At 37.4% G+C, this 25,084-nt stretch overlaps 1 protein-coding gene and 1 long non-coding RNA gene across 15 annotated transcripts in view; both read left to right on the top strand.

The window, feature by feature from the left end:
• HACE1 (HECT domain and ankyrin repeat containing E3 ubiquitin protein ligase 1) overlaps nt 1-25,084 on the top strand; it is a 109,550-nt gene that overhangs the window by 44,432 nt on the left and 40,034 nt on the right. For 9 of the 14 annotated variants that reach the window (XM_036247986.1, XM_036247992.1, XM_036247993.1 and 6 more), the window contains 5 exons: nt 3,412-3,494; nt 10,621-10,717; nt 11,837-11,938; nt 12,629-12,735; nt 21,721-21,967. In XM_036247986.1, coding sequence (XP_036103879.1) covers nt 3,412-3,494; nt 10,621-10,717; nt 11,837-11,938; nt 12,629-12,735; nt 21,721-21,967 — 636 coding nt within the window. The remainder of the gene's footprint in view (nt 1-3,411; nt 3,495-10,620; nt 10,718-11,836; nt 11,939-12,628; nt 12,736-21,720; nt 21,968-25,084) is intronic. The other 5 variants (XM_036247987.1, XM_036247995.1, XM_036247998.1 and 2 more) reach the window with 3 other exon arrangements.
• LOC118620928 lies at nt 811-2,901 on the top strand. The gene is made up of 3 exons (XR_004957591.1): nt 811-841; nt 2,152-2,212; nt 2,673-2,901. It is a non-coding gene; the product is annotated as an uncharacterized LOC118620928 (long non-coding RNA).

Below are 25,084 nucleotides of genomic sequence, written 5' to 3' on the forward strand. Positions count from 1 at the left end.
GACGTGAAAGGGACACATCGAGTGGCTGCCACCCGCACGACCAACCAGGGCCGGGACAAACTGCAACCGAGGTACGTGTCCTTAGCGGGAACCGAACCCGGGTCTCTCTGGACCGCAGGCCGACACTCTAACCGCTGAGCCAAACCGGCCAGGGGCAGTCTGATTTCTAATTATCTCTTGAATCATAATATCTGCAGTATTATGAAATTTCACTTTGATGTTCCTTGTTGAAGGTCTTTTAATTCATTAGACTGGGTACTTGGTAAGCCTTTTTGTTTGTTTGCTGGTTCCCTTAATTTACTCACAGCCAAAATGATTAAAACATCAGCAAATCAACATCTAGGTGATGCATAAGGCACCTTGCTCGATGGAAAAGGATGAGGTGGGAGGGAGAGGTGCTCCAGCTGGAGGGCACCATGCAGCCCGAGCTACGTGAAGGCTGGTTCTGTGATGCCGTAGTCTGGGTTGCAGGTGAAGGTAATGGTTATGGTGTAGCGGGTTGCCCCAGTGCATCTCCACACGGTGCAGGTTCTCAGACCCCAAGGTGAAGAAGGACACCCGACTTGCTCTGGGCTCCACCGTCTTGTTGGCCCCATCCTCCATGAATACGAATTGGCCCTCGCCAAAGTCATCCAGGTAGTCAGAGTGGTACAGCAGCAAGGTGTAGTCGAAAGAGCCATGGGTCACCTGGTCCTCATGCACGTCCCCCAGCCGCACGGAGGCTCACCTTGTCCCTGTTTGTTTGTTTTTTATTTTAGACTGAGAGGAAGGGAGAGGGAGAGTGAAGCATATCGGTTGCCTCCCGTATGCACCCTGACTGGAGATCAAACCCACAATCTAGGTATGTGCCCTGACCGGGAATTGAACCCACCACCCATTGGTGCATGAATCAACACCTAACCAAATGAGCCACACTGGCCAGGGCTTGATCTGGCAACTCATGTACTTTAGTTCTGAGGAATTTTTTTGTATTCGTGATTACTTTCCTTTGGTCTCCTACCTCTTTTACTACCTCCTTTATTTTCTTTATTCTCAATTTGTGTACTACTATGTTTCCATCGTTTGATCTATTAATTTTCTAATTTTTCTGTTTTCTTTTTACTGTTTGCTTTATTTTCTTTCTTGTAGAGTTTTTCAACATTGTCTTTCTAAACATCTATTGAATTTTTACTTCCTCCATATTTTTATTTTATATTTTTAAAATGTTTTTCATTGATTTTTTTTTTTTTAGAGAGAGGAAGCAGAGCTAGAAACATGGACGAGAGAGAAGCACCAACATCAATCGGCTTCCTCCCGCGTGCCCCCTATGGGGAAAGGAGCACGAAACCCTGGCATGTGCCTTGACGGGAATAGAACCAGGGACAGGTCAACGCTCAACCACTGAGCCACACCAGCCTGGCAGTTCCTCCATATTTTTAATTTTTTTATTCTCTGAATAATTTTCTCCTAATATCATCTTCTTTTGCCATGGGCGTAATACATTTTTCTTTTCTTTCTGAGGGTATCTGTTCCTTTTCTAAATTTTTGTTGTTGTATTCTTCGGTTCCCTTTACTGCCTTTATTTTTCAGACTTCCTTTTTCTGTTTGTTTTAATTTTTGTTGTTGTGTTAGAGGCTAGCTTCAAATTGTCTCTTAAATATTGTCTGTCCTTTCATGTGTAGTGATAATGCACTACAACATTGGCTGGAAGCATTGTGTACATAGTCAGGGTTTGGTGATTGGCTTCACAGTATGCCAAGGTTTCTCAATCATGGCACTGTTGATATTTTGAACTTGAAAATTCTTTGTTGTGGAGGCTGTCTGTAGATTGTAGGATGTTTAGACTTATCTCTGGCATCTACCCACTAGTTGCCAATTGCCCTCTCCTTTCCCCAGTCATAAAAAAGAAAAAAAATCTCCAGCATTACCAAATGTCCCCTAGGAGAGAACTAGGCTATTTTACTAGTGGCTCTGTAATGCCAGTGTCTGTAGGACTCTTCTCTGGTGCCAGTCTCCAGAGAAGAAACTTTCAGTCTCCTCCTGCTTGGCGTTTAAGCCTGGATACTCGATTTCTCAGTTCATTGTAGAGGCTGGAGGTTTTCAATAAATTAGTTGTTTTCAGCATGGGTCCTCATCCCTGCTCTTACCTGTATTTCTTGTCTGTCATTCCAGAACCCGCCTATTTACTCTGTCCAAAGAAAAACCTCCCTACTTCTGAGACAGTATAAGGAGGGTTAGTATCTATATGGGATGGGGAAGAAGGGTCCTGGGGAAGGTCCAACTGTTTCTTTTATAGGCTTTCATCTACTCCTGTTTTTAGCTTTATATAACTATTCCTATCTTCCATGGCACTTGGTACTACCAGATACTATATTTTCTGTGTGTCCTGCAGCAAGAAATGGTGATTTGTTGTTGGAATCCCTGCTTATAGGCACTTAGACTTTAGCTTTCTTTGATCTGCTAAGTCAGTTACTCTTCCTCCACTTGCTTGCTATCTTCCCCAAACAGATTGATTTATCTAGGATGCTGTTGTATTCTTTCCTGTTCTTCATTGTTTTCATAGTCTTATTATTTTACTGCCATTGCACTAAGTTTTACAGCAACAAGAAAGATGAACATGTGTGTTCAATCCAGAAGTCATATTAAACAGTCTAATTTCAAAAACTAAGTTTTTGCACATTTTCTTTCTGCAGGAGAAATTTAAATGAGGATCATAGGAATACAACCAGAAAAGATCTCTTTTTAAGGTTTTTCAGGCAAGCTTTGCCCAGTCACTAATCATCACATTTGTATTAAGATTTTATATTAGCTTACTTTTTGTTAGTACTAGTCAGATGATTGCAGAAGTAAAGCTTAGGGGACAGAGTGCATATGAATGATGATCAGAAAAACTGATTCAGTATTGGCTGCTATTAATAGCAATAGGACTCTTAGCTTTTTAACATTTTGTACTTTAATAATTATGCTCTTTGACTTTGAGAGAGAGAGAGAACTCTGATCTGTTTTTTCTTTTTTAGAGGCAAAAGTATCTGGTTTTTAAATTTAAATATTTAGAGCAGCACTGTCCAATTTACTAGTCGTATATGGCTCTTTAAACTTAAATTGATGTTAAAATAAAATTAAAATTCAGTTCCTTAGTTGTACTAGCCAAATTTAAAGTTCTTGGTAGCTACATGTATCAGCTTTCTAGAGCCTTCCCAGGTTAACATAGTTTATATGATATTGATAATTTCACATATATTCTGTAATGCCTGAGAGACTCAGAGTTTGTCCAAACTTGAATTGTTGAGCCATCATAATTGTCATGTTTTTACCCATTCTTTAAAGCTTCAAGTTGTGGCAAGAACTTTCCTTATATGGATTAAAATTTTGATAATTGTGTCTCTTTTTGACTTTTCTGGCTTGACTTTTAATTGTTTCTTTTCTCCCCAGACAGTGCAATGCTTGCTAGACAGTGGTGCTGATATTAACAGGCCAAATGTATCAGGAGCTACTCCATTGTACTTTGCTTGCAGGTATGATACTTAATATTGCCAGAGCTGTCATAAAGAATATTGTGTATGTACTGTATTTCCAAACACAAACCCTTCTATATGTTTTCTAAGGCTCTCTTGTTTTCTCATTAATACTATGCTGTCTTTTGAGATGAAGTATATAACATTGTAGTTGTTACTTAACTGCGTGAGGAAAAATATTTTCTGCAATAGGCTATTGAAGAATGTCTTGGTCCTGAGCTCTGTCTTTGCTTTCTATGAAGTTGTAACTTAAAAAAAAAAAAAAAAAGAAATTCTTGAGTCGTTTTTGCTAGATATTAAATTCTGCATTAGGTTATTTTTGTACTGTTTTGGTTCATTTTCTTAAAGCATACATTTTGTTCATTGATTCATTTATGTTTATAAGCAAACATTTAGTTAGCATTTATTGTTTGCCATCCATTATACTAGGCATTAGTGATAACAGTAATAAATGTACCCCAGTTCTTATGGAGGTAGCAATATAATAATTATACACATATACCACCCCCCCACCCCCACCACACTGTCATGTAAATGTAGTTTGCAGTTAGGAACAGTTCGCAATACACTAGTGGTCATTCTCTTTGTTTTAGATTATATGAATTATAATATTTATTTAGGCTCTTAAATTCAAATATAGAGCTCTCCAGAAAGCTGTTCATTTTTCCTGTTTTATAACATTTTATTGGAGATGTGTTTAACACTGAAATACATGCTTTTCTTTTCTTCTTTTATCCTCACCCAAGGACACTTTTTCCTTTTTTTGTTCAGATAGAGTGGGAGGGAGAGAGAGAAAGAGAGAGAGAGAGAGAGAGAAACATCGACGTGAAAGGGACACATTGAGTGGCTGCCACCCGCACGACCCAACCAGGGCCAGGGACAAACTGCAACCGAGGTACATGCCCTTAGCGGAAACTGAACCCAGGTCTCTCTGGATTGCAGGCCAATGCTCTAACCGCTGAGGTAAACTGGCCAGGGCAAGACTTGCTTTTCTTCTTGTTTAGCTACTCTTTAAGGTTTTTGATGTTACTGTGATCAGACTCAAATCATTATGAACAACCTTGAATTAGAATGTAAGGACTTTGGATCTCTAGAGTTTAGATCTTATCTGAATTCAGTTATTTTCTAAAATTATATTTAAGATTCAGTTGTTTGGCTAGAAAACCAGTTCCTTCCGTAGTATCTTGAATTTATAAATAATATTATTTGATTCTTTGAAAGTATATCTTATTTTAAGGGGTTACCTCTAGATAAGACTTTTTTTGAAGCTGCAGATTTGAATGTCCATCTGCCTGATTGACACCATCACTTGCAGGTCTCATAGAATCTCAGATGTCGATGTGTCCAGAATACAGGTTTCCGACTTTCCTTTTCAAATCTCCAGTTTTTCTCATCTCAGTCATGGGAACCCATATCCTTCCAATTTAAACCAGAAACTAGATCATTATTTTTTATTTATTCTCTTTCTCTGGCCCTCCACTTGAAATTTATTAGTCAATTCTATAAATTTTACCTTCAGAATCTATTCTCTCCAATTCACTGAAACCACTTTGGTTAAAGTTGTTATCTCTGGTCTAGAGTACTGCAGTAGTCTCTAATTGGTCTTCCCGATTCCCCTGTTTCCCTTCCATCGTTCTTTCCTCAGCTGCCAACATGATCTTTAAAAAAATAAATTGGTCTTGTCATCACTTTGTGTTTACACCCTGTATTTAAAACTTTTCAGTTGCTCTTTGTTGCATTTCAGAAAAATCCACACTGCATTCACCTGTGAGATCTGTGTGGTCCGACCCTTGCTTGCTCACTGTGCTTTAGCCACGTTGGTTCTCTTTGAGTTCCCCAAACACAGCCAACTCCTCCCGCAGGCTGCTTGAAAGGCTCTTCCCTAGGCCTTTTATGTGGCTGACTCCTTCTTCGTGTCCCTGCTTAACTGTTACTTTTGAGGAGGACAATTTCTGACCAATCCAAGTAAGCCGCTCCCTAAATTTTCTGTCATAGCATTATGATCAATCCCTTCAGTAATTTGTGTTTTGTTTACTGTTTACTGGTTTACAATGTGTCTCTCCTGTTAGACTGAAAGCTCAGTGAATGCAAGAATTTTATTTTATTCACCACTTTACGTGCTTTCTGCTAAAATGCTTAGTGAATGTTTTGGAATGAATGAATCACTATAATTAAATGTAAAACATTTTATGTAAAACAATGCCATGTATAATAGTAAAATATAAGTATATTAGTATTTTTTTTCTCTTTTTAATTCTCACTCGAGGATATTTTTCTATTTATCTTCAGATAGACTGGGAGGGAGAGAGGGAGAGGAGAGAGAAACATCGATGTGAGAGGGACACATTGACTGGTTGCTTCCCACACGACCCTGACCAGGGCCAGGGACAAACCGCAATTGAGGTACATGCCCTTGACTGGAATCAAACCGTGACTCATTGATCCGCAGGCAGACGCTTTTTAACTGCTGAGCCAAACTAGCCAGGGCAGTATATTAGTACTGTACAGAACTGAGATATTCATATAGTTTGTCTAAGCATAGGGATATGGTAAAAGAATATTTTAGACGTAATTTTGGCTAGTATTATATTGCCATCATTAACATTTATTTATTTATTTATTTTTATTTTATTCATTGATTTGAGAGAGAGAGATTCGTTGTTCCACTTATTTGTGCACTCATTGGTTGCTTCTTATATGTACCCTGACTGGAGATCGAACCTGCAACCTTTGTGTATCAGGACAATGCTCTCACCAACTGAGCTACATGGCCAGGGCCTATCCCATCATTAAGATTTTTTTTTAATGCTTACCTGAGGATATGTTTGTATTGATTTTAGAGAGGGAGGAAGGAAGAGAGAGAGAAACATTGATGTGAGAAACATCCATTGGTGCCTCCCATATGTGCCCCGACTGGGGATTGAACCTGTAACCTGGGTATGTGCCCTGACTGGGAATTGAATCCGCAACCTTTTGGTATATAGGACAGCACTCCAACTGATTGAGCAATCTGGCCATAGCATCACTAAGTTTTAATCTAGCAAACATTAGATCTCTCTTTGAACAAAGATGGTTAAGCAAATCTGATTAAAATTGAAACTGGAAAACAGAGTTATTATTATTATAGCAGGAGAATAGATATGGTAGGCGGCCTTAATAGTACTTGTGTTATCTAGATATAGATATGCATTAAAAATATAATTATTTTCTGTCTATGGTCTCTGATAAATGAAAGGGGAAGGAATTTGGGACAGAAAAAAAAGACCCCGCAGATAAATTATAAGGCTTGAAGATTAAAAAACTGAACTTAATGCTAGTTTTTATTGGTTGAGAGGTATTACTAGGTATATTATCATGTGTCCTATTTAAGGAGCAGCTATCAAAACAATTTGTTTAAATTTTGAATCCAACTGAAAAGGTACTGAGATATATAGGAGGAGGCTGTTTTGGAGGCAGCTGAAAGCAGTACAACTTTAGTCAAGTTCCTTGACCTCTGAAGCTTTGCTTCTTTGTGAAATGGAAATGCTGACACCTGCCTTGTCAAGGACTGTAGGGAGAATTAAAGGAGCTGGTTTACTATAAAGCACCCTGCCGAGTATTTTGCACCTAGTAGTTGGTAAGTGCTCACTAAGCTCTTGTGCACTTTTTCATTCTCCAGTGAACACAAAATTGTATTGTTCTCATTTAGTTTCATTGCTATACAGGGTTTTCTTTCTAAGATGCGATTCTTCTCGCATCATACAGACCTTTTTTCCTTTGTATTACCTCTGTTCTAATTCAGAGCACTATTTAATAATATAGTGCTTTTGTTTTTTTATTTTTATTTTTATTTTTTATCCTCACCCGAGGACATTTTTCCATTTTTTTGTTCAGGTAGAGTGGGAGGGAGAGAGAGGAACAGAGAGAGAGAGAGAAACATTGATGTGAAAGGAACACATCGAGTGGCTGCCACCCGCACAACCGACCAGGGCCGGGGACAAACTGCAACTGAGGTACGCGCCCTTAGCGGGAACCGAACCCGGGTCTCTCGGGACCGCAGGCCGACACTCTAACCGCTGAGCCAAACCGGCCAGGGCAATAATATAGTGCTTTTGTGAGTGAGTCATTTTTAAACTGATTTTGACCTAAAATTATGACAGAAACTACTTCCCAGCCACTTTTTTTTGTAGTTATTTTGTATAAAACATTGTAACTTGTTCACTTTCTTTTATGTGTACTATAGGTACACAAGATTCTGTACATGGATTTGTAGCTATTAGCAAGCAACTCCTTCCAGTTAGTGAACTCAAAATCAAAATAGCCACGTAAAATAACCCATAGACTCAAACTGGTAAACTTTTAGAATAGGAAGGACCAGTGGAAAAATACAGGCTCTCTGTTTCATTAGTATTTCCTAAAAATATTGCAATATATGTACTATATGCACTTCAGCCAAGTTTTCAGATCATATCACTGAAAGAGTCTAAAGTTAGGAGAATAAAGTACTTGAGAAATCAGTTTTAAGTGTTTTAGAAGAGGTTTCTTACTAGATAAAACTTTACTATCTTCTTAATTTCCAGAAAATACATTGTCATATCCTTGAAGAGGGTATTATCTCAATTAATATAAAAAAGTAAGTTGAATTGTAAAGAATAATTATTTATTGAGCAAATTTTAGTGGTCATTTGAACTGAAAAGTCTTTTATACAACACTGAACATGTTACAGGGTAGTCCTAATTTCTTACAATATTCAGATGAGGCACTTGAGGCCTTCATTGCATTATGCAGATTCTGTATATAATTAGCAATTGTTTCGTGCTTTTAATTTATTTTTGAAAAGAAGTGTCACCTGATCATAGGTGAGATTTTACTATAATTTTAGAAATTATTTCATCTTTCTAAAAATGTTATAGTGGTATTTTTCCCCCTTTTTGCTATATATGTTGCAAAATTAATATTTTGAGACTTTTTAGAAACCATATATATTGAACAGTGTCCCATTTGTACATGGCGACCTTGATTGTTCACACTGTGTGTTCCATCATATTGTTCTCAAAGCATACTTCCCTTTGCACCTGATATTATACTTTCCGAGCACTAAATTGTTTGCTGTTTGAGGGTAAACTGTATGTTTATTCGTATCGGTGGAGCAATATGATATAAATGAAGGATTTTGGAATCAGACTGATCTAGATTCAAATTCTGCTCTGCTATGTAACTGTTGATCTTTAGCAACTCCAGTATACTATTGGGTTATGATTTTCTCAACTGAAAAATGGAGTGAATGCTAATTTTATAACAATATCAGGATTAACTCAGACTTTGTACAAAGACCTGAACATTATGCTTGTCAATCTTAATTGATCCCTACATCAATTAAGATTGAGGTCTCTTTTCTTATATTTTGTAGTATAGCATCTTCTTAAATGCTTGTTTGTCAGATGAATTCTATCCAAAGTTAAAACCTATAATATATTTCAACATTTGCATTGAGTACATGTTATAAAGCTAACTACCATGCTTAGTGTTATGGAACAAGTGTATTGTCAAGAAGGTTACAATTTAATTGGAAAGATTGGACACATGAATGTTAAAAACCTTGGTTTCTTGATTTGCTGCTTTTACTGGAGTAAATTAGATACTTTTTTTTTTTTTTTAATTTTTTTTCTTTATTGCTTTTAGAGAGAGAGGAAGGGAGAGGGAGAGAAAGAGAAACATCGATGAGAGAGAACATTGATTGGCTGCCTCCTGCATGCCCCCAACAGGGGATCCGGCCTACAACTTGGACATGTGCCCTCACCGGGAATTGAACCGGTGACCTCTTGGTGCATGGGTCGACCTTCAACCACTGAGCTATAGCAGCCGGGCAATAGATTGTTCTTTTTAAAAATAATTTTAATTGTATTGGTTTGGGGTGTATAGCTTAGTGGTTTAGATCTTGTTCTTAAGTTAGTTTGGGCCTATTGATATTTATATTAAGGAAGGTAATAAGTTTAACAATAAAGTATCGAGAGAGAACTATTATTATCTGCCACCAGATTTATAGTAGGATCCTATTTTTAAATCTTTAATTCTAGTTGGTTATAAATTATACTTTATGCAGCATCATTTTGTAAAATAGAATAAAGAATAAATACATATTTTTTTTTAAGGTTCAAAGAAATCTCTGTAGCCTTTCTCTTTGTGAAATGACATTCTTTTTAGGTATTGTGGAAAGGGTATGGTCTAGAAGACCAGAGAGATCTGAGTTCTAGTTTCACTTGTGCTTGAGGTAGTAGCTTTTGTCATGTACAAAATAAAATTTTTTTATCAGATATTCTTCCTAAGTTTATAACTTCTTTGGGAAGTTTGTGAAATTAGCTTTAAACTTTAATGTCCCTGAATTGTAAATTTATTATATATTTTCTGTATCTAGAATCAGATGAACTCATTGAGTAACAAACCTAGAGTCTAGTGGTTGCTACTCCTAAATAAACTGTCTCCTTGCTGAAAGAGCGGTGTTGCTCATTTCACTCCTACTAGAAAGAGAGCAGCTGGAGAGGATGGGGCATGTGGATAAAGGGGTTGTCCCTTCCAGGTCAGACTGAACAGTTGTCAGCAGAAGCCAAACTGAGTGGGTCGATGAAATGAAGATTGGAAGCTAGATGGTATTTTTGGCTAACTGACTCCTCCCCTCCCCCATTCTCTTAATTTGATATTTTTTTCTCTTTTCTTCATTTTAATTTTTTTTTTTTTTTTTTACCAAGTATTAAAGTGCCATCCAATATATTCTTATTTTGAGTATTGAGGTTCTTTTGGATATGTGTGGTAGGAAGATGTTCTGGTTAGAGTTGAGAAGGAAGTGACTGGAAGAAAAAACTAAAGCATAAGCCTGAGTAGTAGCTACTTATCCCAAAGTATTATGATTTATTGTAGGCAGTGTGTCCCAAGTTCAATTCTAAGATTTAATAGGTCATTTTCTTATCTACATAGTGAAAGTGTGACTTAACATTGAGAAATGTTTTCCTGCTTGTTGAGCATGTAGTTCAGATCTTCCTTTCATTTTAAAAAAATTAATCCTCTGTTGATTCATATTAACTATCCATAATTCATGGAGAAAGACTTTAACTTAAAACGATTATATTTTTAACTGGGATCTCTTTACAGTCATGGTCAGAGGGACACAGCACAGATACTTTTATTACGAGGAGCCAAATATCTGCCAGATAAAAATGGAGTAACCCCTCTGGATTTGTGTGTACAGGTGTGTTGTTTGTTAATGTCTATTCCTGTCCCCTTAGTTTATATTAGAGACTAGTAAAATAAAAAATTTTTTTTTTCTCAAATGAGAGGGTGGGTACAAAGATTTTTATTCTGTGTAGCATATGCTCTTTATTTATTTTTTAAATCCTCACTCGAGGATATTTTTCCATTTATCTTCAGGTAGAGTGGGAGGGAGAGAGAGACAGAGAGAAGCATCAATGTGAGAGAGACACATCGATTGGTTGCCTCCCACCCGACCTGACCAGGGCCAGGGAACGAACTGCAATCGAGGTATGTGCCCTTGACTGGAATCGAACCCTGGACTCTTTGGTCTGAGGGCCGACTCTCTAACCGCTGAGCCAAACTGGCCAGGGTGAAACATATGCTCTTTGAAAGGAACTGTGATATAAGAAACATATATTGGTCTTGATCCCAGTTTATGACACAAGAGCTTCCAAGATCTTTGTGATCTCCAGAGTGTAAGAATAAGAATGTCTTTTTGCATTTGAGATGACTGGTAACTGAAAGCCCCTAGTTAGCTCCAGGAAGTGGGCTAGTTGCCAGAGGAGCCAACTGTGTGATTAGAAGGCAGCCTCTTCCTCTACTTCCGGGGAGCGGAGAGGGGCTGGAGCTTGAATGCAGTCACTGATGACCAATAATTTAATCAGGCATGCCTGTATAATGGAACTTCCCCAAAACCCCAAACAGTGGGGCTATCAGAGAGTTTCTGGGTCATTGAATACTTCAAAGTTCCGGGGGGCAGTGGTGGTTAGATGCCCAGAGAGGGCATGGAAGCTCTAAGCCACTTCCCACATACCTTGCCCTATGAATCTTTTCCATTTGGCTGTTCCCACGTTGTATCCTTTATAATGAATAGGCAATAATGAAGTGTTTCCCTCAGTGCTGTGAGCCCCTCAAGCAAATTATCAAGCCCAAGGAGGGCGTTGTGGGAACCCCTGAACTTGTAGCTGGATAGCCAGAAGTACAGGTGGCATGAACTTGTGTGATTGCCTGAAGTGAGGTCATTCTTGTGAGAATAAGCTCCTAACCTGTGGACTCTACAAATTTTTCTTTAGGAACTTTGTTTTTAAACCTAGATAATTTTAAGTATATTTTTTAGGGTGGATATGGAGAGACCTGTGAAGTATTAATTCAATATCACCCTAGGCTTTTCCAGACAATTATTCAAATGACACAGAATGAAGATCTCCGGGAAAACATGGTGATGTAATTGTGCTAGTAGCCTGTAAATGAACAAGCTTTTTGCATGCGTGCTTAATATATATGGCAGTTTACAAATGTGTTTCTTTATTTTACAATATTACAATATAATAATATTATATTACTTTGTAAATAAGTATATTATAAGTAATATATAGATACTATATTATAAACATTTTACTATTTATAATATAGTAAATTTGCTTATCAGCATTATAGGATAAGTATGAATTATATAATAATTAATAAACTCTGTGCTTATATTTGGCCCTATGAATCTTCTTTCCTCTGGGTTTTTGATCTCTCCTAAAAATAATTAGGATATTCCCTATAGCTGGAGGAAAAGAATCTAAGGAGGAATATCATGTTATGATTGGTAATGACTAGTTTATTGTGCTCTACTCTTTGAAAATTGCAACATTTAAATTTCTCTTAAATTTTAGAATTAAATTTCTATAAATTTGGTGATTTCTGTTCTATTTATATTTTGATTGCTTTCTTGGTGATTTTGAACAAAAATTTTATGTCATCTCTATATTAACTTGAATTTATGCAAGACAAAACTGTATAGGACTTGATTTCAGCTAATCAGCTTGGGTATACTTATTAAACTAATAGGTACTTAATTTCATAATAAAGTTTAATGAATTATTATATAATCACATTTTTTTCTTATTTGTAAAAAATTTAGTTACGGCAAGTTCTAGAACATTTGTCTCAGCAAAGTGAAAGCCAGTACCTAAAGATTTTAACAAGCCTTGCTGAAGTTGCCACAACAAATGGTCATAAACTGCTTAGGTAAGTGTTTCAAAATATAAACAGATCAATAGGTAGCAATGTCTGTCAGCTTTGTCTCCTTTTAGGCTTTTCATGGGAATAGTTTACTTTGTTGGATTCCTTTGGTCAGTGGTAAGGTGTTCTAAAAATTTGGTCATGGTAAGGTGGTCAGTGGTAAGGTGTTCTAAAAATTTGCTGGCATATCATTGTATGTTTTGGTTTAAAGGGCCAGGACAATCAACTTTTACTAAGGAGACTTTAGTCTCCCTAAAGAGACTAAAACTAGAGACTTACTTAAGTGGATTTGGGTATATATGTCTAGAATTTTATAAAATTATTGCTTAGAACAATCATGTAAGTAAAATGTGCATAAAGAAGAATCGAGAAAGTAGTTGAGCCCTGGCCGGTTTGGCTCAGCGGTTAGAGTGTTGGCCCGCGGACCAGAGAGTCCCTGGTTCCGCTAAGGGCACATAACTCAGTTGCAGTACGTCCCCGGCCCCAGTTTGGGTGCTGTGGGGTGGCACCCAGTCAATGTGTCTCTCTCTCTCTCTCTTTCTCCCTCTCTCCCTCCCACTCTATCTAAAGATAAATGCAAAAAAAAAAAAAAAAAAGTTGAGAAATCTTGATCACTACTATATAAAATTGGTATAAGCTGGTGTTCAGCCTCTCTGTGCAGTTATAATTCCTTATAAAATGTTCTTCTTGAACTCTACCCCTTTCCAGTTCTTCATTCTTTCTAAAAATCACGTGATTTTAACAGCTCATCTCTAAGTCCATGGAGTTAATGCCTTTATAGTATTTTCATTTATATATATTACATTTTACACTATACTTCTTTGTATGTGATTATCTCCAATTAGGATTAAACAGCCATTTACAAATGGTAAATGTGTTATTTTGTAGCTTGCAGATTTGGTCCCCTTTTAATTTGGATGTTTTCTACTTTGTAATAGTCTTTTCTCTTCTATTCTTTTTTTTTTTTTTATCCTCACCCGAGGATATTTTTCCATTTTTTGTACAGATAGAATGGGAGGGAGAGAGAGAAAGAAACATCGACGTGAAGGGACACATCGAGTGGCTGCCACCCACACGACCAACCAGGGCCGGGGACAAACTGCAACCGAAGCACGTGCCCTTAGCGGGAACCGAACCTGGGTCTCTCCGGACCGCAGGCCGACGCTCTAACCACTGAGCCAAACTGGCCAGGGCCACTTCTATTCTTAATACACTGATAGTCTTAATAGGTCATGGACTTCTCCTTCCTGTTAGTTGCAACTGGATTTCTTCCTTCCAACTACCTGCTGCTTCTGTAAATCAACTATGTTGTCACATCTCGTGTTAGCCATTTTTTTTCTGTCTTCCTCATACTTTACATATACTTCAGACCAGAATCACATTTTTTTTTTTTATCCTCTCCCGGGACATTTTTCTATTTTTTGTTCAGATGGAGTGGGAGGGAGGGAGGGAGGGAGGGAGAGAGAGAGAGAGAGAGAGAGAGAGAGAGAGAGAGAGAGAAAGAAAGAAACATGGATGTGAAAGGGACACATTGAGTGGCTGCCTCCCACACGACCCAACCAGGGCCGGGGACAAACTGCAAACAAGGTATGTGCCCTTAGCGGGAACCGAACCTGAGTCTCTCTGGACTGCAGGCCGACGCTCTAACTGCTGAGCCAAACCGGCCAGGGCCAGAATCACATTCTGTACTATTTACTCAGAAGGATCTTTGCTAGGCTCCTTATACCTCATGGTACCAAGGTCACTTTCTTGTGTTTTTGTAGCCATTCTTTTTTCAGTAGTTTTACTCTGTATACCATTTGCCAATTAAAAAAAAAATCTGTTTCTGTCTCTGAGACTACTTTAGATTCTGAAAGAGTCATTGAATTCCAGCTTGACATAGTGCTGTCCTTTTTAGTTATTTCCATTAATCCGTTTATTGGATAAGGACTTTCTAAGATTTAGATATACTAAGTAAAAGCATTGACACCAGACTCAGCTGTGAATCAGATATCACCATTTACTGTGACCTCAGCAAGTAACTTTTTGGAGTTTCCCTTCATCATCCACCCACCCATCTAATACTTAGTTTTTGTGTGCCTGTTATTCACTAGGCTGTCTGTGAATAATGCAGGAAAGATCTCTCCCTATGTTTAATTTACAGTCCAATCAGGATTTTATTTCCTTATTGGAAAATGGTAGTAAATATCTTAATGAATTATTGTAAGAATGAAATAATAAGGTGCTGTAAAGTGCCAAGCACAGTGTCTGGCGCATAGCAGAGAAAATTATGATGATGACGTTGGTGATAATATAAATGGAAAGTGCTAGAGATAATGATGATTATTTTAAATACTCCCATAATGCCTTTAACCTGTTTTCTGACATTAGAAGTTACTTGTTTTTTTCTGCTTAAATCTTTGTTCTATTTTCTACTCTTGTGCAGTAATCAGAAAGCATTTATGTTTTTAACTATGTGTGTATGTTTTTATTTTAAGTTCACCTTTAACACTTATTAAGTGGGTACTAAGCTAAGGAACATTCAAATACATTCTTTTATTTAAACCTCATAGTAACTTGGTGGTTTAGATATTGTTATCTCCATTTTACATATAAGGAAATTGTGAAGTTCAATGATGTACCAAGATAACGCATAGAAGATCCAGGATTTATACCCTCACTTAAAAAAAGCAGATCCTAGGTTCCAATCTAGCTCTTAAAAAAATGACAGGGACATCAGTGGAACAGGAGAAACAGGGCTCTATTGCCAGTATTTTTTTTTTTTTTTAATCTTTATTGTTGGATGTAAAATGTATTACAGATGTTCCACATTTTCCCCCATTGACCCCTCCTCCTCACTCCCGCCCCCCTCCCACCTTTTCCCACACTATTGTCTGTGTCCATTGGTTATGCATATAAGTTCTTTGGTTTATTTCTTCCCACCCCCCCCAACCCCTTTCCCTTTGAGGTTTGTCAGTCTAGCAATGAATTCGTACTTCTTAATCCCTTCACCCTTTTCACCCATTCCCCCAACCCCCTTCCCAACTGGCAACCAACAAAATGTTCTCTGTATCTATGAGAATGTTTCTGTTCTACCTGTTCATTTTCTTTGTAGATTCCATTGTTGATAGATATGTATTCATTGCCATTTTGTTTGTTCATATATTTTATCTTTTTCTTCAAAAAGACCCTTCATCATTTCATATAATAATGGTTTGGTGGTGATGAACTCCTCTAATTTTTTCTTGTCTGGGAAAGTTTTTATATGTCCATCGATTCTAAATGACAGCTTTGCAGGATAGAGTAATCTTGGTTGTAGGTTCTTGTTTTGCATCACTCTGAATATTTCTTGCCACTCCCTTCTGGCCTGCAAAGTTTCTTTTGAGAAATCAGCTGACAGCCTAATGGGAACTCCCTTGTAGGTAACTAGCTGCCTTTCTCTTGCTGCTTTTTTTTTTTTCCTCACCCGAGGATATTTTTCCATTTTTTATACAGATAGAGTGGGAGGGAGAGAGAGAGTGAAACATCGACATGAAGGGACACATCGAGTGGCTGCCACCTGCATGACCAACCAGGGCCGAGGACAAACTGCAACCGAAGTACGTGCCCTTAGCGGGAAGCGAACCCGGGTCTCTCCGGACCGCAGGCCGACGCTCTAACCGCTGAGCCAAACTGGCCAGGGCTCTCTTGCTGCTTTTAAGATTCTCTCTTTGTCTTGAACCTTTTGCATTTTGCTGATGATGTGTCTTGGTGTGGACCTCTTGGGGTTCATCTTGTTGGGGACTCTCTGTGCTTCCTGGACTTGTATGTCTGTTTCCTTCACCAAGTTAGGAAAGTTTTCTGCTATTATTGTTTCAAACAGGTTTTCGATTTCTTGTTCTCGCTCTTCTCCTTCCGGCACCCCCAAGATGCGAATGTTGGCACGCTTGAAGTTGTCCCAGAGGCTCCTTACACTATCCTCATTATTTTGGATTCTTTTTTCTTTTTGCTGTTCTGATTGGGCATTTTTTGGTTCCTTATATTCCAAATCGATGGTTTGCTCCTTGGATTTACATACTCTATTATTGAAGCTGTGTAAATTATTCTTTATTTCAGTTAATGCCTCCTTCAATTCTAACTGTGTATCCATGATTTCTGACTGGTCCTTTTTTTTTTTTTTTAATTTTTTTTTTATCCTCACCCGAGGATATTTTTCCATTTTTTTGTACAGACAGAGTGGGAGGGAGAGAGAGGAAGGGAGAGAGAGAGAGAAACATCGACGTAAAGGGACACATCGAGTGGCCGCCACCCGCACGACCAACCAGGGCCGGGGACAAACTGCAACCGAAGTACGTGCCCTTAGCGGGAACCGAACCCGGGTCTCTCTGGACCGCAGGCCGACGCTTTTAACCGCTGAGCCAAACTGGCCAGGGCCTGACTGGTCCTTTTTTATGCTCTTGAGGCCCTCCCTAAGTTCACTGAGGTTCTCACTGAGTTCATTGAGCATCCTTATAAGCAGTATTTTGAACTCAGCATCTGTTAGGTTGCTTATCTCCATTTCACCTAGTTCTTTTCCTAGGGTTTTGTTCTGTTCTTTCATTTGGGACCTGTTTCTTTGTCTCCTCATTTTGGCTGCCTCCCTGTGTTTGTTTCTGTGTATTACTTAATGAGAGGTATGGGGCTCGCTGAGACCAGATACTGCTCATTTGAAAGAATTTAGGAAAAACCTGAAGCAGGATCTAAGACAGGCCAATCCTATGGTTAAGCAAGTGGCAACAGCTTGGGTGGGCCTGAAAGTTGTGCGGGGCGGGGCGGGGCCTCAGGGAGTCAGCAGGGCGGGGCAACCAGTGTGAGCCAGGTTGCTGGAGTCCCAGATATGGCGACAGTCTGCCGCCCCAGGGAAGGGCTCACCAAAGGAACAAAGGCCTCTGATAGCATGTTTGTCCAGGAGAAAGCCCCCTCTCCAGCCCTCGCTCCAGTGCCAAACAGCTCAGTTTTTCCCTGTATGTCTCTGGTGCTCCTCGAGCTGCCTCCCCTCCAAGCTTAGAGGGAGAGAGTCCGATAAGTCCGTGCGCGGGCCCTTTAAGGAGCTGCCTGGGGCTGCAGCCGCTTCAGCCTCCCTGAGCCTCAGTTCCCGCTGGTTTTTCCAGCCAGAAGTTATGGGGACTTCTCTTCCTGGCACTGGAACCCTGAGTGGGGCACCTGGTGTGGGACGGGGACCTCTCAGTCCTCAGGAAGGACCTTCCCAGCCGAGGTGTCCTCCTGATTTTTATCTGCCACACGTGGGTGTGGGACCAGCCCGTCGTGCCGCCCCTCCGCCCCTCCTACCAGTCTGGATGTGGCTGCTGCTTTAATTCCGTAGTTGTAGGACTTCCATTCAGCTTGATTTCAGGCGGTTTTGAATGATGGTTGTTCTGTAGTTAGTTGTAACTTTGATGTGGTTGTGGGAGGACGCGATACCGCGTTTACCTACCCGCCATCTTGACCCGAAGTCTCGCCAGTATAAGTTTTAAAGCTACTTTGCTAAACTGTAATGTCTTGCCCCTTACAATGCTACTATTCAAATGCTTTATAGAATCTGTTATTATGACCTTTTGACTTGTAAAAACCTCTTTGTTGAGATCAGTAGTGAATATTGCTTATTAGTATTGTTAGAATTTATTGCTCCTGTTTTGAGAAATCCTAGTCCTCCTTCTGTATTTCTCCTTTACTCTCATATCACTGTGACACTCACAATACTTCTGACACCAGATGTGTGGGCTTTTATTCCTTACACCAAGCAATTCTGCAACACTAGATGGATGTCCTACAATTTAAATCAATTCTGACACTAGCTACCTAGAGATAGCATCAGTTCCCACAGGTTAAGGGCTCCCCCCCTACATACACATTTCAGATGTTACTCCCAAGTAGTTGGTTCCAGGTTATATCCATAACTTTTGTCTGACTTGAATGCAAAGCGGAGACTCTGATGACCTTCTCCCCCTTAGATTTGATTATTTCCTAGAACAGTTCACAAAATTCAGGGAAACACATTTACTAATTTATTGAAGGATATGATAAAGGATATAGGTGAACAACCAGATACTTAGGGCAAGGTCTGGGAGGGTCCTGAGCACAGGAGCTTCTGTCCCCACAGAGTTGAGGTATGTTACCCTTTTGGTACATGGATATATTCATCAACCTGGATGCTTCCTGCACCCCATATTTTTTGGCTTTTTATGGAGCCTTCGTCACATAGGCATGTGGATCATTAGCACCTTTTTCAGCCCCTCTCCTCTTTCTGGAGAACGTATGTGGAGGGGGCTGAAAATTCCACGTTTCTAATCATGGCTTGGCCTCTCTGGTGAACATCCATCTTGGAGCCCACCAAGAGTCACCTCAGTAGAACAAAAGATACTGCTGTCATGCAGGAAACTCTTAAGAGATTTAGGATCTCTGTGTTAGGAATTGACATCAAGGACTAAATATTAGAACAAAAGATGTTCCTGCTACTCTAATCACATAGGAAATTATAAGGTTTTAGGAGCTCTGTGCCTAGAACTGGGGGCAGAGACCGATAGATATATTTTCTGTTATCTCACAGCTACTAAGAGGATCTCACAGATCCTAAGAGGATCTTAAATACAAGTATTTCACCCTTCCAATTTATGTTTAATGGTATGTAATTTTTAAAAATTTCATAAATTATAATTGACATTTAATATTATATTAGTTATGTTTAATGGTATTTTTGCAGATTGTCTTTCTTTTGTTCACTTATTTGTGAATCATTTTATGTTTCTTAACACACAATGTGATGTAATTCTGGCCATTTACTTTAATAGAAATTTTAATTATGAAAATAATGGGTTTATATATATATATATAAATTAGTGACAATTGAGATGTTATGTAACACACTTTTGGAAAAATGAATAGACTTTTGTCTAACTGATCCTAGGAATATTTGATAAAAAAATAAATATTTACTAAGGGCCTTTTTACATATTATTTTGTTTCCTTAAATACATGTTATCTTTCTATATATTTATGATTGAAGGTAAAGATATGCAAATGAACAGAGAAATCCCAGCCTTTGCTAGGAGGACACTGAATGGAGGTGTACTCTCCTGTAACAACCAAAGTAGGTAGATAGGGCTTTAAATTAGGAAACTAATTTTAAACTTTTATATTGAGTCCTGGTGGCTTGGAAAGAAATTTTATGATCAACTGGGAAGGGTATGGTGAAGTTTGGATTTTATGATCTTTTTGCATCATACTAAAGAGATATTTCACTGGTTGGAAAGTGAAAAATAACATTTTTTTAGACTAAGCAGTCAGCTTGGAAGAAGTTTAAACTGGGTAGAGTAATATAAAAGTAATAGGCTATATTAATACTTGATAATTTTAAGATTTTATTGTAAGAAAATACTTCTTACCTTAAGATAACTCCAGATCTGGTACTTAAAATAAATATTTATATATTTGTAGTAATTTTGCAGTGTAAAATCAAATCACATCTTTCTCATGGAGAAGAATTCGAGAGCCATTGTAGTTTATGTTTCCAAGAGTTGCAACAATAAAAGAAGTATTTTCAACCAGACAATCTTACTATTTTGTCAGTCTCAACAATCTTATGATATAAAATTAGAAATACCTTAGTAAAGACAAATATGTAAAAAAATCAGTGCAAGCAAAACTAATGATTCAATACATATTTGATTCAAAGTTATTGAAACACAAAGTTTCGCCATATGCCATAGCTGTCCCAGTCAGTAGCTGTTATAACTTGTAACTGATAGCTCATTTTTATTGGCTTTGTTTACTAATTTACTAATTCTTAGAATGAGAAAGCAATAGCCAAGTATTGAAGTGAAAATGTCAGGAAATTTTGGTTGACATGTCAAGTTAGAGAGATAGGAATACTCTCTGATATGGTGCTTACCACCAAATCGAAATACCTAGAAATAGACATTTGCTATTTCTACATTTCTAATACTTTTTTTTTAGTGTTAAAAGACATCTAAAAATATCATAGAGGAAGATGTTAATGAACTGGATAAAATGCACTTAGGGGAAGAGAGGATAAGCTTTAATAATTTTATACAAAGACAATCATATCATTCTGCCCAAAATTTTATGCAACTCTTTACTCTGCTTTTGTGTAGCTGTTGTAATACAAGATAACTAATGTTAGAGATTTTGAAATAAAATCAACCCCTAATCAACAACAAACGTCTTAAAATATCTAACATTAGATTCAATACAGATTTAGACTGTCCCCTACAGTTTTTCTGTGGAAGAGTAATGATTTATGTTTATGATGATGACCAATCCCCAGGCACTATGGGATTTTGACGGGTTTTGTGATTTGTCAAAGAAAGTTTATATTCAATATAGTTTAGTGTGAATTGGATTTGAGTCTTTTTGTTTATAGTGGGGTATATTTCCTATATTTATATAGAGTCCTAAGACAGCCCATTATATTGAGAACCACCCTAACACAGATAGTATCTTTAAGATTGTTCAATTTGTGAATGTTCTGTATGTGAAAAAAATGGTTATTATTCTGGGGTGGGAAGAGGAAATGGGTTATGGATAGAGTAGTAGAGAGTTCAGCCTATACAACTGAGTTATGGGTTGGCCAGATCAGCACTTCTACCATTGCTTCTCTGTGAAATACTCTCAGTTCTAAAGAATCAGTTTGATTTAAGAATATACTTTTGGAGGTGAAAATTGGAGATTGCCTTATAGTTGGTTTCTCAAGAAACCAACTGTTCTACAGTGGTGATTTTCTTCATATTTTATGCTTTGAGCATTGGTTATATTCTGGTGGCTTAAAAATAATTTATTCATGTGCAATCCATGTAATATATATTTGGTGATTTCCTGTTAAAACATTCTGTCCTCTATCATGATAGGAAAGGAATTTTACTTATGTTATGGAACAAAACAGATGGCCAATTGATGAAGATGTTTTAAAATAGATATTTTAAGATGAAATTTGTTTTAATCCATCTAATCTATCCATATTTTAATTTTTATTTTTAGCCTGTCTAGTAATTATGATGCTCAAATGAAGAGCCTTTTAAGGATTGTGAGGATATTTTGTCATGTCTTTCGAATTGGTCCATCCTCTCCCAGTAATGGAATCGATATGGGCTACAACGGGAATAAAACTCCAAGAAGCCAGGTGTTCAAGGTCAGAAAAGTATATGACGTTGTTATGAAGATAGACGTAAAAGAGATGAATTTGACAAAGCATGCATTCATTAATCAGAAACCTCATACCCAGGACGTAAGTTTGGTTCATACCCATATCACTTTTTAAGTTAGGCACACACCTTCCTCCTTTCATCCCTGTTTAGTCAACAGCAAGTGTTAATTGGTGAGCTTTTATGTTTTTCTTAACAAGTAAAATTTTAAGCCCATTAGTGTTTTATTCTAAGGGTAAAGATATTTAATATTTAAATCTAATTAAATCTAAATTTTTATTGGAGTTTAGGTTTTTCAGGTGTCAGTATTTAGCCATTATGCTTTTAAAAAAATACTACTTATTCAGAAGGAAAGAAACTGTTCAGTTTTTATTTAGATTTTATTATTATGTGTGTGCATGTACAGTCGTCCCTCGCCACTTTGCGCTTTGACTTCCGCGGCTTCACTCTATTGTGTTTTTTTCAAATATATTCATTAAAAAGTTGATTGAGACAGTGAAAATGATACAGCGCGTGCTTGGTCTGAGTCAATTATATGCCCCTCTATTACAATTAAAATTAAAATTATTGTATGTATGGACTGTAAGCCTATGTATTCGAGCACCCCAGGAATCCTTCAACGCCAGAGGCAACTGCTAGAATCTGGAATAGATTAACCGCAATAAATGAGGGACGACTGTATATGTTTTAAAAGTAAGGTTACTTTCAGTTACTGGGTTTACCAACAGTTAATTCCTGGGATCACTTCAAGAATCATTGAGATACGTGTTTTGTTAAAACATTTTGTATTACTTCAGTTGCTTCTTTTATACAAGCACATTTATGGATGAGATCCTTGGAAGAATGATTCCATGTAAAACCCAAGGCATTGTTGCTACTCATGTTAAATTATAATTTTATGAAGTAAACCAAATGAACATGGCTGTGACTGCTATTATTAATGCTTTTCTTTATGGCATTATATTTTCAGATAACTCAGATTTTGGACAAATGTAATTTAATAACTTTCCATGTAATTTTTTTTAAAGGTAATTTATCTTAAGACAATTTCATAGTATAAGATTTGCTTTGGGGTTCATAAATACATATTTCTTTAAACAATCGTTTGAGTATAAATATAGGTTCTCTATCCAAAAAGTGATAAAACCGCTTTTATGTGCCACTTTCTCCAAAGCTAATTATGATTGACAGCTTTACTGCCTGTAAAAATTAAAAATTAAATTAGTGAATTACACTAAATGAGTCTTACATGGAAAATTTTTAGTGGGCACAAACAAATGGTTTGCAAGCATTGTGACACTAGTAGATTTTTCAATACTTAGGATAGCTATGATAGCCTGTAGGAAGGTACGTATAAATATCTCTGCATCTATTTGTCTGCTTCATGCTCTCTCTCTTTTTTAATTAGTGTAGGAAAGAGTTTTCACTGTCTTTTTTCCCCTTCGATTTTCTTTCCCCTTCTTTTTTCTTTCCCTGTTGTGCCACCTCCTGGAAGAAGGAAGTTATGCATCTTCTTGTAATTCCAATTTTGGCTTTTCACATACCACTTCCTTGAACATTAGTTAGGAGTGATAATTTTTGTCTTTGTAAAATTCAAATCTAAATTTTGATTCATTATTTTTTCAATGCTGTTTTAAGTGAGTTTTACTGCTTAAACTTTCACATTACACGGAATTGTTCTTAACTTGTTTTGGTGTGGCTTATGCTGTTACTGAGTTTGTTTTGATTACTCATTCTTGCTACTGATTTATAATGATGAATAGAAAAATCAAATTAGGTACAGATATGGTTACCATTATTTTTGTTCACCATTGTCTGATTTTTTTTTTTTTTGGTTAAAATTAGAGTTTGCCATCTATTTGCTAATGATATCAGAAAATAAGTATGTGCTGAATAGCCTCTCTATAGGCATTTAATGCTTATATTAGTTTACTACCTACCCAGTCAGTATGGATATAACTGAGTAGAAAAAGATATCACTGTTTTTCTTTTATTTTTTTTAAGTGGAATCCAGAATCATCAAGTGTTTTGGTTCAATTATATCAATTATACACATACACACATACACACATACATACACACTTACTTTTATTTTACGTAGTATTTTCATTTCATTTTTAAGGCATTTTCTGCATTATTGACAACTGCTTTTGCCTCTGATCACTTATTTTCTCTTAAATTTTGATCTGTCACTTTTTAAAAACATTTTTATTATAAAACTCAGCTAATTAAAAAAAAATTTTTTTTTCTTGCCCTGGCCGGTTTGGCTCAGCGGTTAGAGCGTTGGCTTGCAGACTGGAGAATCCCGGGTTCGGTTCCTGCTAAGGGCACGTACTTTGGTTGCAGTTTGTCTCTGGCCCCAGTTGGGGTCATGTGGTTAGCAACCAGTCGATGTGTCTTTCTCACATCAATGTTTCTCTCTCTCTCTCTTCCTCTCTCCCTCCCACTCTCACAAGTGCAAAAGTGTCCTCAGTGAGGATTAAAAAAAAATGTTTTTTTTTTCTTTATTGATTTTAGAGAGAGAGGAAGTGAGAGGGAGAGAAAGATAGAAACATCGATGAGAGAGAACATCAATTGGCTGCCTCCTGCATTCCTCCCACTGGGGACTGGGCCCACAACCTGGGCATGTGCCCTGACCGGGAATCGAACCGGCGACCTCTTGGTGGATGGGTTGACACTCAACCACTGAGCCCCACCGGGTGGGCTCAGCTAATTTTTTTAAACAACAGTTTTCTTAAGGAATCTATTAATTTCTTTTCATCTCATTTTATGAGTTAAGTGTGATTCTTTAGAGGATGGCAAAGTGATCTGCCCTCCCACTTATAAGGATAAAAATAGAATTTACATTGTCATTTATGTATATAAAGCCTTCTGATTTAAGTTGTAAAAATCTTAAACATTTGCTGAGTTGCTATAATGTTAAATTGGAAATATCATTTTAATTTTTACTACATTTTGTCTAAGGTAGCAATTGATCCCTACTTTTCATTTTATTAATTAGATATTCTAACATGTCACTCTATTAAGATTAACTAATGGGTTTTCCATTAAAATGAATGGGTTTATAAGCCATGTGTTTTTAGTAGGTGAAATTGTTTAACATCCTGTTATTAGTTTTTTCATTTATCTTAGAACCCCTTTAAATTAATCTGAACACTTAGCCATTTTTTTCAGTGTTAAGAGATTTTTATCTAGTGCCT

The sequence above is a fragment of the Molossus molossus genome, unplaced genomic scaffold (genome assembly GCF_014108415.1).
Source record: "Molossus molossus isolate mMolMol1 unplaced genomic scaffold, mMolMol1.p scaffold_m16_p_8, whole genome shotgun sequence".
Classification (NCBI taxonomy): Eukaryota; Metazoa; Chordata; class Mammalia; order Chiroptera; family Molossidae; genus Molossus; species Molossus molossus.